Source organism: Colletotrichum karsti (genome assembly GCF_011947395.1).
Source record: "Colletotrichum karsti strain CkLH20 chromosome Unknown Scaffold51, whole genome shotgun sequence".
In the NCBI taxonomy this organism is placed as follows: domain Eukaryota; kingdom Fungi; phylum Ascomycota; class Sordariomycetes; order Glomerellales; family Glomerellaceae; genus Colletotrichum; species Colletotrichum karsti.
The window spans coordinates 205,726-218,427 of NW_024065951.1; the positions used below are offsets into that span (position 1 = coordinate 205,726).

The 12,702-nt window shown below is 56.6% G+C and overlaps 4 protein-coding genes across 4 annotated transcripts; 2 read left to right on the forward strand and 2 right to left on the reverse strand.

Moving 5' to 3' along the window:
- Positions 1–3,245: 3,245 nt before the first annotated feature.
- Positions 3,246–4,318, reverse strand: CkaCkLH20_11817 (histone h1; the record flags this gene model as incomplete). The annotated part of the gene is made up of 5 exons (XM_038894531.1): positions 3,246–3,467; positions 3,525–3,769; positions 3,825–3,978; positions 4,071–4,193; positions 4,253–4,318. 5 exons carry the CDS (start codon positions 4,316–4,318, stop codon positions 3,246–3,248), a joined length of 810 nt encoding a protein of 269 aa, XP_038740176.1.
- Positions 4,319–9,078: 4,760 nt separating this feature from the next.
- On the forward strand, positions 9,079–10,196 carry CkaCkLH20_11818 (uncharacterized protein; the record flags this gene model as incomplete). Its single annotated transcript, XM_038894532.1, has 4 exons — positions 9,079–9,402; positions 9,470–9,478; positions 9,636–9,776; positions 9,894–10,196. 4 exons carry the CDS (start codon positions 9,079–9,081, stop codon positions 10,194–10,196), a joined length of 777 nt encoding a protein of 258 aa, XP_038740177.1.
- A 314-nt stretch (positions 10,197–10,510) lies between these two features.
- CkaCkLH20_11819 (uncharacterized protein) lies at positions 10,511–11,352 on the forward strand (the record flags this gene model as incomplete). Its single annotated transcript, XM_038894533.1, has 2 exons — positions 10,511–10,649; positions 10,775–11,352. 2 exons carry the CDS (start codon positions 10,511–10,513, stop codon positions 11,350–11,352), a joined length of 717 nt encoding a protein of 238 aa, XP_038740178.1.
- Positions 11,353–11,697: 345 nt separating this feature from the next.
- CkaCkLH20_11820 (uncharacterized protein) lies at positions 11,698–12,675 on the reverse strand (the record flags this gene model as incomplete). The annotated part of the gene is made up of 1 exon (XM_038894534.1): positions 11,698–12,675. One exon carries the CDS (start codon positions 12,673–12,675, stop codon positions 11,698–11,700), a length of 978 nt encoding a protein of 325 aa, XP_038740179.1.
- Positions 12,676–12,702: the final 27 nt, after the last annotated feature.

The following is a 12,702-nucleotide window of genomic DNA, read 5'->3' on the forward strand; positions in this document are numbered from 1 at the left end:
TCCCACTTTCTTCAGTTGCAGAATTGCAGTTGCCGTTCCAGATTTAATGCAGCATGGTCAACACATCAGAAAGATGGGAAGGAAGGTACCTGCTGCTGCTGTTCTTGCTCCTGCTGGTGTTGTACTCTCCTTCCTCGTGCTTGCCGTCAGGAGGAAAGTACTAAATCCTCAATGGAAAGAACGACGGGATGCAGTGTATTCGTACCTGCCTTACTTCACCCCTGGTATCACTACTCGGAAGGTACCTCCCTCTCGTTCCTTCCCTTGGTCGATGTCGATGACACAGCGTCCCTTCCTCCCCCACATACCCCGAAACGGACGGGAAGGAACATACCACCTCAGGTAAGGCAGCCTCGACTGCTCGTGCTCGTGCTTGACTAAGGAATAAGGCACCTTAGCGCCCTGTACTTCGTCACGCCAGCTCCTGGCTGCTGCTTCTTATCTTCATCAATGTCGATTTGCTTGTCTGTGTTTCTCTATCCCCTCCATCTTGACTATCTCACATCACATCACATCACCTCACTGCCACGGCCATCACCAGCAAACTTTCACCTCTCCATTCATCCTATCTCTCACACCAATGCTCGTCTTCTGATATCGCCTCACATCGGCCACGCTGTGACTTGCAGACAAGCTCACTCCCTCCTCTATCGTCGATCCGTCATGCTCCATCCCAGCATCTTCCCATCGCGACCCCTCCATCGTCGCCGCTCAGGACCCCCAAAACCCCCGAGGCCCTTCGCTAATCCAATCCAGCAGCCCCCAACCAACTATACGGTTGCCCCCTGCACCTGTCGCTCGTCGTGTTCCGGATTGACAACAGGGATCCCGACGCGGAATCGACGCCGGTAGGGAGACATGGACGGGAAAGAGATCCAGCATTAAAAAGGAACAACTGCCTTGCCAACTCGCTTGCCTCGTCAGGCCAGTGACAGTCCATTCATCGGATTGTTCTGTCAAGCTTCTGATGCTCCGACCAAGTCCCCAGTCCGTCGGCGCTTATACGTCAGCCATCCCGTCTACTATGACCTTACCACCAAAACACCATCCAAGTACCCCAAGTACTCGATACCTTTCTCGACCTCCAAGCCGACTTCTCTCTCTCTACTCTTCCCCTCCAAACAGGAAGGTTTGTTTCAGGAACACCAATGGGAGGCAAGCTCGGGGCTAGCTATCCACGTCACTCCTTGCACGTCAGTCCTGCACTGCACCACCGCACATCTCCTACCGAACAGCAGCACTTCACAGCACAGCACAGAACAATCACCTTCTCGACCTGGCATTCGCAAACTGCAGCGCACTGCTCCCGCCCGACTGATGCTGATGAGCTGCAACGCACCGGCCTTGAGGTCAAGTGTGACGGCGCACACTGACCTGCCCTGGGCCGCGGTGAAATTCTGCGACCCAGGCTCCGAGCTCGACATTTGACACCGTTACACCATGGCCGTAGCCGCCCACCCGCCTCGCCTCGCCTCGTCTCGCATCTTCTTCAAGCCTTCCCCGCATCGCCACCTTGAGGCTTGCCGTTTGCCGTTATCTCCCTCACAAGTCGGTTGAGAACGTCTTTACACAGCGGAAACGACGTTGGAAAAGTCATCGCTGTGGAGCTCAAACTCAAGGCAGCGGGCTCGATGACTCGAATCCCGCGTCCAAGAGACTCCGTCCGCACCTTCTGATCGTCCAGCACCACGTCCCGTGAGAACGAACCACATTCATCGGCAACAAGTCAGATGATCGAGTGACGCTCGTCCATCTCTCAACAGACATTTGCTCTGCTCTGCTCTCATTACGGCCCAGCGTCCGTATGGCCGGTGTGGATGGGACGGGACCCGGCCACTGGTGTGGCGCCGTCAGCTTGCCGCACGTGTCAAACTGCCTTGCCTAAGTCTCGCGGTAGCCGCAGGCACGACGCTGCACCGCATACCCAACGATGATGTCCACCATGGCCTGGTCGACGACGACGAAGAAGGGTAGGGGCAGGGAAGAGTCGACGCAACCCAATCAACCCGCGAAAACCATGCCCAAAATACCCCCGCGCCGCGCCTTCAACCGTGGAGTTTCCAGACTCTTGGGATGTCTTGGTGCAGGCTTTGCCGTTCGCCCGCGTTCATCCAGCGGTCTGTGCCTCCAACTTAGCGAGTCGATGTTGCCATAATGGTCCCCGTCCAATGGGGTCAGCGGGCGGTTGGAGTCTCAGACCAAGTCCCAAGTCAGGCCGCAAGCCAGCACAGCGCAACGTGAGGGGAAGCCAACAATCGACAACTCAGAGAAACCCGGGCAATAAACCACGACAGTGATGACAGGCAGCCATGAAACACTCCAGAAGGACAACAAGTCTCGAAATAAATCCAAGCCCGAAGGATTCGACCGGCGCCGCCGGTGCACGTGACATCCCTGCGCCGTGACACGCCCGGGGACGGACGAGAGTTGCCAAAATGTAAACAAAAAACCCTGGGTAAAGGGAGCCAGACCGCGTCGAGTCGACTCCACCCCGAAACCTCGAGCCCTCCTCAGGTCGACAGCCTCCGGCACGTCACAGCCCGTGGGACCTCCTCCCTCCCGTCTCTCTCTTTTTTTGCTCATCTCTCTTTTCTTTCATCTTCATTTCGTCTGTTGCTCTGACCCCAGTCGAACATCAAACCGAATGTCCCTTTTTTCCCCTTCGGCTGATGGAAGTGATCATTTCGAATTGTCTTTGTAGCCGCCCCGTCCGCGCTGGTTCTCATCCCCTGACCGCCCCATGAGCTCGGCCCTCTCTCATCAGTGCAAGAAATCATGACAGTGTATGAATTGCAACTCAAGTCCTCGCCACGTCAAACACAAGTGCAAATGAAAACGGTGTTTGAACAGTTAAATACGCCCTCATCGTTGGTATAATCGCGTGAGCTATAGTTACAGTGCTGAGGGCAGCGCCTTAAGACACGGCTTTTGAGACCGTTCCCAAAACAGACGACGCGCTGGCGCAACGCGAAAAAAAGACCTGGCATGATAAAAAGAAAAACATGAACAAGCGCGCGCAAGACACATCCCGACCCAATTGTCCCTTTCTTCCCAAATCGCACACGTCCTGGGTCCATCAACTGTGCGTGTGTAAAAGCAGAAAACCGGCGCGTCCGCCGGTTGGTTTCCCACCACCCGTCCCGGTCTCCGTTGACCATTTGTTCCCAAGAAATCGACATACTCCCGTTAACGCCGTTGTTGGATAGAAGAAAGATTCATCATCGTGGAAGAGGACCGAAGTGCTTCTATGCGGATGCGGTGGCGGCCTCGGCCTTGGTCTCCTTCTTGGTGTCCTTCTTCGCCGCGGCCTTCTTGGGGGCAGCAGCCTTCTTGGGAGCGGCGGCCTTCTTCTCCTTGGGCTCCTTGGTCTCCTTCTTGGCGGCGGCCTTCTTGGGTTCAGCCTTAGTGACGCGGCCAGTCTTGGTCTTGGAAAGAGCAGCGGGCTTCTCCTTGTCGGCAGCCTTCTCCTGGTGACATGTTAGTCATTGCATCTTGTGAGTGAGAGTGGTGAGGTGAGGACGTACAGCCTTCTTGGCGGCGGGCTTCTTGGCGGTCTCCTTCTTCTCGGCGGCAGCCTTCTTGGGGGCAGCGGCCTTCTTCTCCTTAGGCTCCTTGGTCTCCTTCTTGGCGGCGGCCTTCTTGGGTGCGGGAGCCTTCTTCTCCTTGGGCTCCTTCTCAGCAGCAGCCTTCTTAGGGGCGGCCTTCTTCTCGGTCTTCTTCTCCTCCTTCTTGGGAGCCTTCTTGGCGAGCTTGGTGCCACCAGAGGGACCTGAGTAAGTTAGTATGAGTGGCAGTGAGATGAGTTGAGTGAGGCGCCGACATACCCTTGGGCTGCTCGAAGACACCCTTCTCAACACCGGCGCGGAGGGCCTTGTTGAAGAGAGAGTCGAACATGGTGTCGGAGACGACGTTGATCTGGTTGTTGGCCTTGACGTACTTCTTCAGGGCCTGGCGGGAAGATCCATTGCGCTCCTTGAGCTGTGAGGGAAAGACGTGTCAGTAAAGAGAGTCGATCTTAAAATGGTTCGCCATATGGTAGGCGGCGGTGGGTGGTGCGAAGCAAAAGTCACGGGGTCGAGGCGGGCGGGGACGTTGAGGTCCCCAGCCCACGACAAGCGCGGTCGCGTAACCCTTTGCGCCGGAGCGAGGGGAGCGGTAAAACGTACAGCAACAATAGCATCAGTGATCATGTCCTGTGAGTAGTTAGCAAAGATGCGCCTTGGAAAAAGACCGGGTGAACGGGGTGACGAACCTGGTAGCTGGCGTGGGAGGCCTTCTTGGGAGCGGCGGCAGCGCCCTCGGTCTTCTTGGGAGGCATTGTGATTTGAAGGGGGGGGTTTGTTGTTTACGAGTGGGGTAGAGGGTGCAAATGTGCGGATGCAATCGAAAAGGCGATTGAAGTCGATGAAGTGAATCGAGGAATCGAAGGTATCGAGGAGGATTGACGCGTTTGGTTTGGTTTGTCGAGGAAGAGAGATCGGGAACGAGAGGGGGGGAGAGAGCGCGTGCGTGGAGGGGACGGGGCTTGTTTTTATAAATGAGCGGGGGCAGTTGGACGTGGTGCGCAATCAGTAACTTTTTTTTGGTTTTTTTTTTCTGGCTTGGGGTCTTGGGCTTGGAGCCTACCTGGGGGGTACCGCCCACCACCCACCATCAGCCAGTTTTTGGGCACACAGCTCCCGCTCTTCCCCCCCATCCACATCCCCCAAATCCACCAAAGCCCGCGTGGTTATTTTAGCGAATGGACCAGTGACCACAGACGGATGGAAGAAGAAGACGGGAAGATGAAGACGAAGAAGACCACCCACACCAAATAAAGATGCACCTGCCGCACCTACCTTACCTGCCTTACTAGACTCAACGGGGAGCCATCCAGATTGATTCTAGACTGCAGGTGCGGGCAGTCAAGGCAGGCGAAGACGAGTAGGGTTCTTTCCGTGCTTTCCATCTGGGTCGATCAGGTAGGGCAGCAGCAGCAGCAGCAGAGGCAAGTGCGGCAGAGCCCCAGCTTCCGTGCTTTCCTTGCCTGCCCTACGCACCTCCTCGTCCCTCCTTCCCATCTTCTTCCACATCTCTCCTTCTTCATATCTCATGTCACTTGCTCTTTCTCTTTTGACTGCTGGTCAATGAGCTCCTGCTTGGAAGAATTAAGATGTGGTCCACGTGTTTCTTGATTCAGCAGGCGCGTGTATCCGTAAGGTAGAGGCAGGTCCGGACGGGCAGGCTTTCCTCTTCGTCCCTTCTGCTCCTGCCATCTTGAAGCCGTCTATCACTGCTGTACTTGTGAAATATCTTCGTGCCCTTGTGACATGACCAAACGTTTCCCTTTCCCAACTCCAAAGTGGCGATGAAGACGACATCATGCGTGGCACATGACATGGCAGCCGGAGAAACAACACAACAGACCATCTCAAGCTCCGGGTTTGGACGCGTCGCATGAAGCTCCTGAAGCTTCTGTCGTCTCTGCTGTCACACCCTGGACGGAAACCCCTCGCCCCTCTTGTCTCCCCCTCAGGCTCCTCAGCAGCTCGGCTCCCTGTAAGGACAAGGACGAGGACAACCTGCAAGCCCAGGGTCCCGTCATCTTCTGGTGCTTTTCCACGCTCCCGAGTCCCAGGGGACCACTACGGCACTGCCGCGGCTGCGTTCCCGCCAAACAAACGCAAACACCACTGCTCCTCTCCGCTAATGAGAAGCCAGATCACACCCAAGATCAGTCCATGTCAGTGGCCCTACCTGCCCGGGTGGTCTAAGGTGTTGGGGTCCCCGTCGGATCTAACGTCCAGGTAAGCGCGAGATGGTTCCTTCCCTTCTCCAGTGCAACTTCAGGGCCTCCTTCCACGCCACGCAAAAGGTACAACTCACAAGTACCTTTGCCATTTCCCATTTTCCTTCCTTTCCCTTCCTTTCGTCGCATTAAAATAAAATGCTGTTTCTCATGTCGTTCATTTTTCTGATTGGCCAGCTTTTCTCCAGATCGTCTTCTTCAGTCTTGGACCTTGCAATTGGTCTCTCCGCCAGAGTTGAGGCCTGTCACAGCTCACTCTCACACTCAGTCACTCACAGAGCACCTCTCTGCTCTACGCCGAGTCTGCTCTACGCCGAGCTCTGATCCGGCACCTTCGCCATTCCCACCCAACTCGTTCTCATCGCCCACCTCAACCACCCTTCTTGTTCCTCCTCTTCTCGCTCTTCTTTTCCTTCTTTTTCGCTTCTCCTCACCCTCCATCATCAAAAATGACTCATTGCTTGCGTCCATTGCGTTTTTGAGCCCTGCTTCCTCCCTCCCACACCCTTCCGCCCCGGCCCCAACTTTCCTCGCGATCCAACGCCTTTCCCTCGCCGACTTGCCCATTTTCGCCGCTTCGTCGTTCCATCCCGTCAACCACCTCCATCAGTCGCATTCGGCCTGCCACCTCGCACATCCGGTTTCATCCCAATCCGACCCCATCATCGTCTTGCCCGAATTTTTCTCCATCGCCTGATGCGCTTTTCCTCCGCGTTGCAGCGCGTTCCGACCCGGATATCGCGCCCTCCGCTCCGGGCGGCCGTCCAGTCCGTGATTCGGTCGCGCGATGCCGAATTGAAGCTATCCGCACATCTTGCACCACCATCGCCCAACCGCCAACAGCACACTTCTTTCCATCTAAAAAATGCACTGACCCATCGTCTTGGTCGACGATCTGCTCGCCCATATTTTTTGTGAATTTGTGGCATTTTTCCTGCCCGATTTGACTTACACCGAGTTTCGCGAGTGCAGCCCCTCTCCGAGGCCACGATCGCGTCACGCGACCGATGAAATCTCTACGTGAGAAGTGCACACGTGCCTGTCGACACATTTGCCATCAGCCCCGACTGTCGCGGCTGGTGGCGATTAAAGACTGCGAGCTCTTTCGCCTGACATCATTTTTGAACTTCCAACTGCGTTTCCCGAGCTCGCAATGCTCTTGGGAAGTTGCAGGATCGAATCGGTGCGATGGAAGCTATTCGCATTTCACCACCTTCCAGTCCAAACAGCCACGTCCACCACCGCATATCCCTCTTGAGCGACTCAAAGCCTTCTTTTCATGTTCATAAACTCAATATCTCGCACCATGTCGATTTTTGAGGCTTCATACCTGCGATGCGACTCTCAAACGCCAGCACAAGTCCGACGCATGCATACCCAATGTGGAGGAGAACACGTGTGTCCAGTCACCGTCCCTTCTCTGCCCTGACCGACAATCCTCCCTCACTTTGAACAGCTCACGTTGCAAGACAGGATCCTGACTCCGAATTGAGAACGTCTCAATAATGAATTCAGGTGTCATTTCGAGTTCAATGGCAACATGAGATCTCGCGCGGAACACACTCGGCGACCCCGCGAAACCGCGCCTCAAGCGAGCGAAGCGAAAAAGGGCGCTTCGGACCGCACGTCATCCAGCGCTCACCTCATCTTTCACCCGCGACTTGACCGAGAACCCTCGCAACTCATTTTCTGAGACGCAAACCGGATCAATCATGATATTTCGTTTATCTTAACTGCAGACTCTTGAGACTGGCATTTTCACCTCCAGAATAGCATGCTGACCTGCTTCGCGAAAGCAAGGCCGGGGAAACTCGGGCTCAGACACCCCAAACTCTCCACCGCTCTATTGGTAGTCCCCTTCATATCGACGACGAGACAACTTCAAATACCCAGCAATTCACAATTATAGGATGTCACATGAAATGGTATTTCTCGAGCTTTCTAAGCAGTCCTCACTTCAGCACAACCATGCGTATGAAGAGCAGCGGTCAGCCTGGGGAATAGGCAAATTGTAACCAGCGGCCAACGCCGACCCCTCTCCGTACCCAACACGAACCTTCACAAATCCCGCAGAGTAGAAAAGAACGTTACGCAGATTTTGCATCTCGAACTTCAATCACGAACCCATCTCTTTCTTGTGAACCGTTAACAAGCAAGCGTTGCTCAACGTCAAGAACCACAGATCATACGCGCGCCGCTCCTTTTACCGCCGCCCGCAGTCTGACCAGCAGACGTACGTAGGTAGACGTGCGTCAGGTCGGCAGGCGGCCCCTCTCTCCATCGCTCCCCTCCCAGATCCGGAAAGTGGGTCTTGGGAGCTATGACCACCTGAGGAGAGCTCTCGCTCGCAGCTCCGGGGGGTCCTGCCTTGCCAACTTGCCTACCAGGCGGCGGGCGGCGGGCGCGCGGGCGTTGGTTTGGTTCGTGGTTCAACTCGTGGTGTGTTCACATTCCCCACTCCGCGCGCGGCGGGGGCACCAACTCAGACAAGCATCCATTGATTGGCTCTGACCGACCGTTTCTGGGGGTCTCACACCGAGGAATTGGCGGGTGTAGTTCGGTGAGAGGGCGGTGTAGACATGGGTTTGGTTTTTAGATGAGGATGACACCCGACCGATGCTGTGATGAGACTGATAGCACTCGAGCAAGTACGGAACAAAACAAACACGCGTCTGTATTCTGAGAGCAATAATTAAATCATTTAATAGGAGGTTAATAGAGAGGAAGATGGAGAGGCAAAAAGTCGCGACACCTTCATAGTCAATCACAACCCCAGCAGCATCCCCAGCAAAGGCACGACCACTCCAACCCGACGCATAAAAAAACCAAACATAACAAAACACCAAAAAAGCCAAAAAAAGAAAAGAATGCGGTTCTCCCCTTCCAGAATCGAACTAGAGACCTTTCGATGACAATGTAACCATTACAGTCGAACGTGATGAACCAACTACACCAAGGGGAGGAACAGGGCAAGAGCCCCGCTTGGTGGATGCCGATTCTGCGCAAATTTGATTTTATAAAGGCTTGGGCTCAGAGGGGTGCGCAGGGAACCCCCCACGCGCCCTGCGAACCGGCAGATGGAAAGGGCGTGCTCCAACGGCAGTGGGCTCCGCTTCGCGCAACGTTGCCGACGGAAGCCGGGTTTCTTCATTGCTCCATCATACCCTCGCCGAGGAAGAAAATTGTCAATTTTTTTTTTCCCCTTCGTCTCAGTTTCTCTTTACTTGTATTCCCCGTTGCATTTCTTGTTTTTACTTTTCTCATCTAAACACGGAATACATTCTACAAAAATGCGCGCCCCAACCGCCCTCTCAGCCCTCCGCCGGCCCGGTCCCGGTCTCGGTCCCCTCTCCCGCCGCGCCTTCGGCACCACCGCGGCGCGCCGTAACAACAACGGCGCGGCGGCGGTGAACCCGCGATGGCTCTCCGAGCTGCAGGCGCGCATCGGGCGGTGCGCCGCCCTCGATCTCGGGCCGGAGCAGAGGCGGGAGCTGGAGGCGGTGCGGGAGACGGTCGACGGGGCGTGGTTGGAGCTGGTGGCCGGGCGGGAGGGGTTCCTCACGGGGCCCGGTTGGAGGGGGTTGGATCGGCACACGGTGACGTGGGGGGATCAGGTATGTTTTGTTCGCTCTGAGCTTTTTGAGATTTGTTGAGAGGTTGATTTCTGACGATGAGGTGTAGGATGCGATGGTGAGTTCTGGAAGATAATGGGTGTGTGAGAAGAGGAGGCGGGTGACTAACACGGCTCCAGGGTAAATACACGAAACCAATCTCACCTCGCAGGGTGATGAGACGATGAGGTCTAACGACGGGAGCAGGACACGTGAATAATGTCGTGTACAACAAGTACGCCGAGTCGGCGCGGGTGAACTGGCTGCGCAACTTCGCGACGGCGGTGGACCCGGCGCACGCGGACGAGTGGAACGAGCTGATGACCCCGCGGGGCATCGGGTTGATCATGAGGAGCATCAGGACGGATTACAAGTTCGTGAGTCACGCCCATTCATACAATCCTCATCTCGCTTCTTATCCATTCGAGGCCTTCTCACCGCCAATGACGAAACGAAATGAGATGAGATCGGATTGCTAACAACCCTCCCACAAGCCCATGGCCTACCCGGACAACGTCACGGTGCTCCACAAACTCGCCTCCAAACCGACCTACGAATCCGACCACATCCTCCTCGAGGCCCTGCTCGTCTCGGACCGCCATCGCCGGCCCGCGGCGCGCTGCTTCGAGGACATCGTCGTCTACGACTACAAGACGGCCCGGCGCGCGCCGCTGAAGCCGTTCATGGTCGACCGGCTGCGCGAGACGTACGAGGCGCAGGAGAGGGGGAGGGAGGACTGCGAGGAGAGGGTGAGGGGGCTTGTTGGGGTCGTGGAGAGGATTGAGAGGGCTGCTTGATCGGGGCGGATGCCTTTGCTGGTGGTCGTGGAGAGGAATTATTTGGGGTGTGAGAGAGGTGTGCATAGACTTTAGATATAGACCTCGCATAGAGGATGAGAAAGTAGAGTAATGAGACGCGACGCGGGTTTTGGTTCTGCGGGATCGGCCGGAGAGTCGAGTTGTGCCGGCCGGGTTTACTGTGGATCATGTCGCACGACGTCGCCGGCGTGTTGCGACCCCCCACCTCGTTAGCGGCCACACTACGTACCGTCATCTACTTGCTTCAACTCACTACCTCCTACGGCCTCATTCAAGTGTAAAACTCAGTCACCATGGGCAGCATCTCATTCCGCGAACACATCCGCTGGATCCCCGACGAGGCCAGCGAGCCAACGTCCACGATCGTGCTCACGTCCCCGCAGCGCCGGTTCGTGGATCTCCGCATCTTGAAGTCGGGGCCGAACGCGGAGGGTGAGTCGTCGTCCACCTCCCCCTCTTCCATCAACTCCGACCTCTGCGCAGAATGCCGCACAAATCATCTCAGATAAACACCAGGCGTGATTGATACAACAACAAACACTGACCACAGCCCGCAGGATCACACGGCATCGAGCGCCTGGAATGGGGCATCGCAGGCACCTCCTCCTCCTCGCTCATCCCGGACGGCAAGGGCGGCGAGGTGCGGCACTCGCGCTGGGACCACTGGATCGACTCGCGCACGACGGAGCCCGAGAAGGCCGGCGACGAGGGCGACATGTACCCGCAGCCCGGGGGCGACCTCACGCTGGAGAAGGGGCGGATGGTGAACCCCGCCACGGGGCGGGAGTGCGACTACGAGGAGCTCTGGAGGGACGTCGATCCGCAGCCTGCTTCCGCTGCTGCTGCTGCGCCGGAGTGCGTCGTGCTGAGGTTCGAGGACGAAAGTCGCGCGGCGAGGGGCGTGGTTGTGTGGTTGGGCCGGTTCTGTCAGGGGATCTCGCGGGTCGGGGGGGATGTTGTCGCGGAGAGGTGGGAGTGGAAGGGGGAGGACGCCGGGTGGGTGAGGACGGTCGGGATCGGGGCCGAGGGGGCGCTTCCGTGTGAGGTGCTGTTGAAGACCGGGGGTGGGTTGGGTGTTGGGGCGCATGTGAAGCATGGGGAGGTTGTTTGGGATGTTCTTGAGAGTAGTGCGTAAGGGAGACGGGTATCCTAGATTGTTCCGAGCCGTCATAAGATACTCGTTCTTCGCTTGTCATATGGGATGTTGAAATGTCCGAGGAAAGTCATGGGCTAGGGGCTCGGAATATCACTTGACTTCCCAACGTTGCCAATGTTAACGATGCCGAGCTGATTATGGTTCATAACATGTAAGCTGAGCTTGTTCTTGCTCATCGCTCTTGGAAATACATCGCTGGTTGTCCTTCCAACAAATGTCCACACGAAAGATATCCAATTTCCCTCCCTTTTCCACCTTAAAGAAACCCCACCAAGATGGATATCACCACTTGATCGGTATTATGCTATGTTCAACAACCTCGCTTTACATCCTCTCGGGTATGAGCAGCTTTATAGGCAACACAGGCGCCGCGTCCGCGTCGTTACCATTGGTCAATAACTCCGGATACAGGGTCGGAACGTCACTCTTTCGCAAACTCTCGATCGAGGCCTCAATTTTCTCCAAGAACAACCAGTTCCTCGCATCATTCTCCTCATACACCACCTGATCCCGATCGACCTTGAGAAGCCTGACACCGCTGGCGCAGAAAACGCCCTGCACCTCCGCGCCGGGACGGAGGCGCGCCTTGCAGTCGATGAGGTACACGTCGATATTCGGCCCGCCTTGTAAGAAGTGGATCAAGGCAGCGCGAAGAGCAAGGCAGAGATCACGAACGAAAGAGGTGGCGGCGCCGGGCTCGTCCGCCCGCGAGCCGCGCGTCCACGGCCAGTCGCCGTCGATCTCGAAGGCCATCTGGTGCCTCACCTCGGAGCCGGGGCTGTCCGCCGCGTCGTACCACCCCCGGTGGCAGAGATACGTCATCGTCCTGACCGCATCGATTTTCGAAAGCGCGGGTACCTGGAAGCAGAAGAGGTCGCGTACTGGAAAGTGGACAGAGACTTCAATGTTGCGGCCGTCTCGGTCGGTCCTGATGAGCGGAGCCATGGCGTGCGGCTTGGTCCGTTGAGCGGCGAGGCGCCGCGCAGACTGCGTCTGAATCACGGCGCGCGATTCCCGATTCGCCGCCCACAGGCCGGCGTCCGTCCGCCAGCTCGAGGGGTCGTGCTGTAGGTTGAGCGAGCGGGCGACTTCGGAAGACGTGGTGGGTACGACGGCGAGCGGGTGGAAGCGTCCTCTTGTGACGGTCCCGTCGGGAAATCGTTTCTCGTTGCAAGAAACATTATGCTGGACGGAGACGAAATGAGCACCTGGCACGTCTGACTCTGATCGGAGAACCAGCTCCCAGATCTGGAGCCTTATCTCGGTAGGGAGCCTGGGGAACGGGTGGAATTGGCGGGTCATGTTGAGTGTTGTTGCTGATAACGCGGC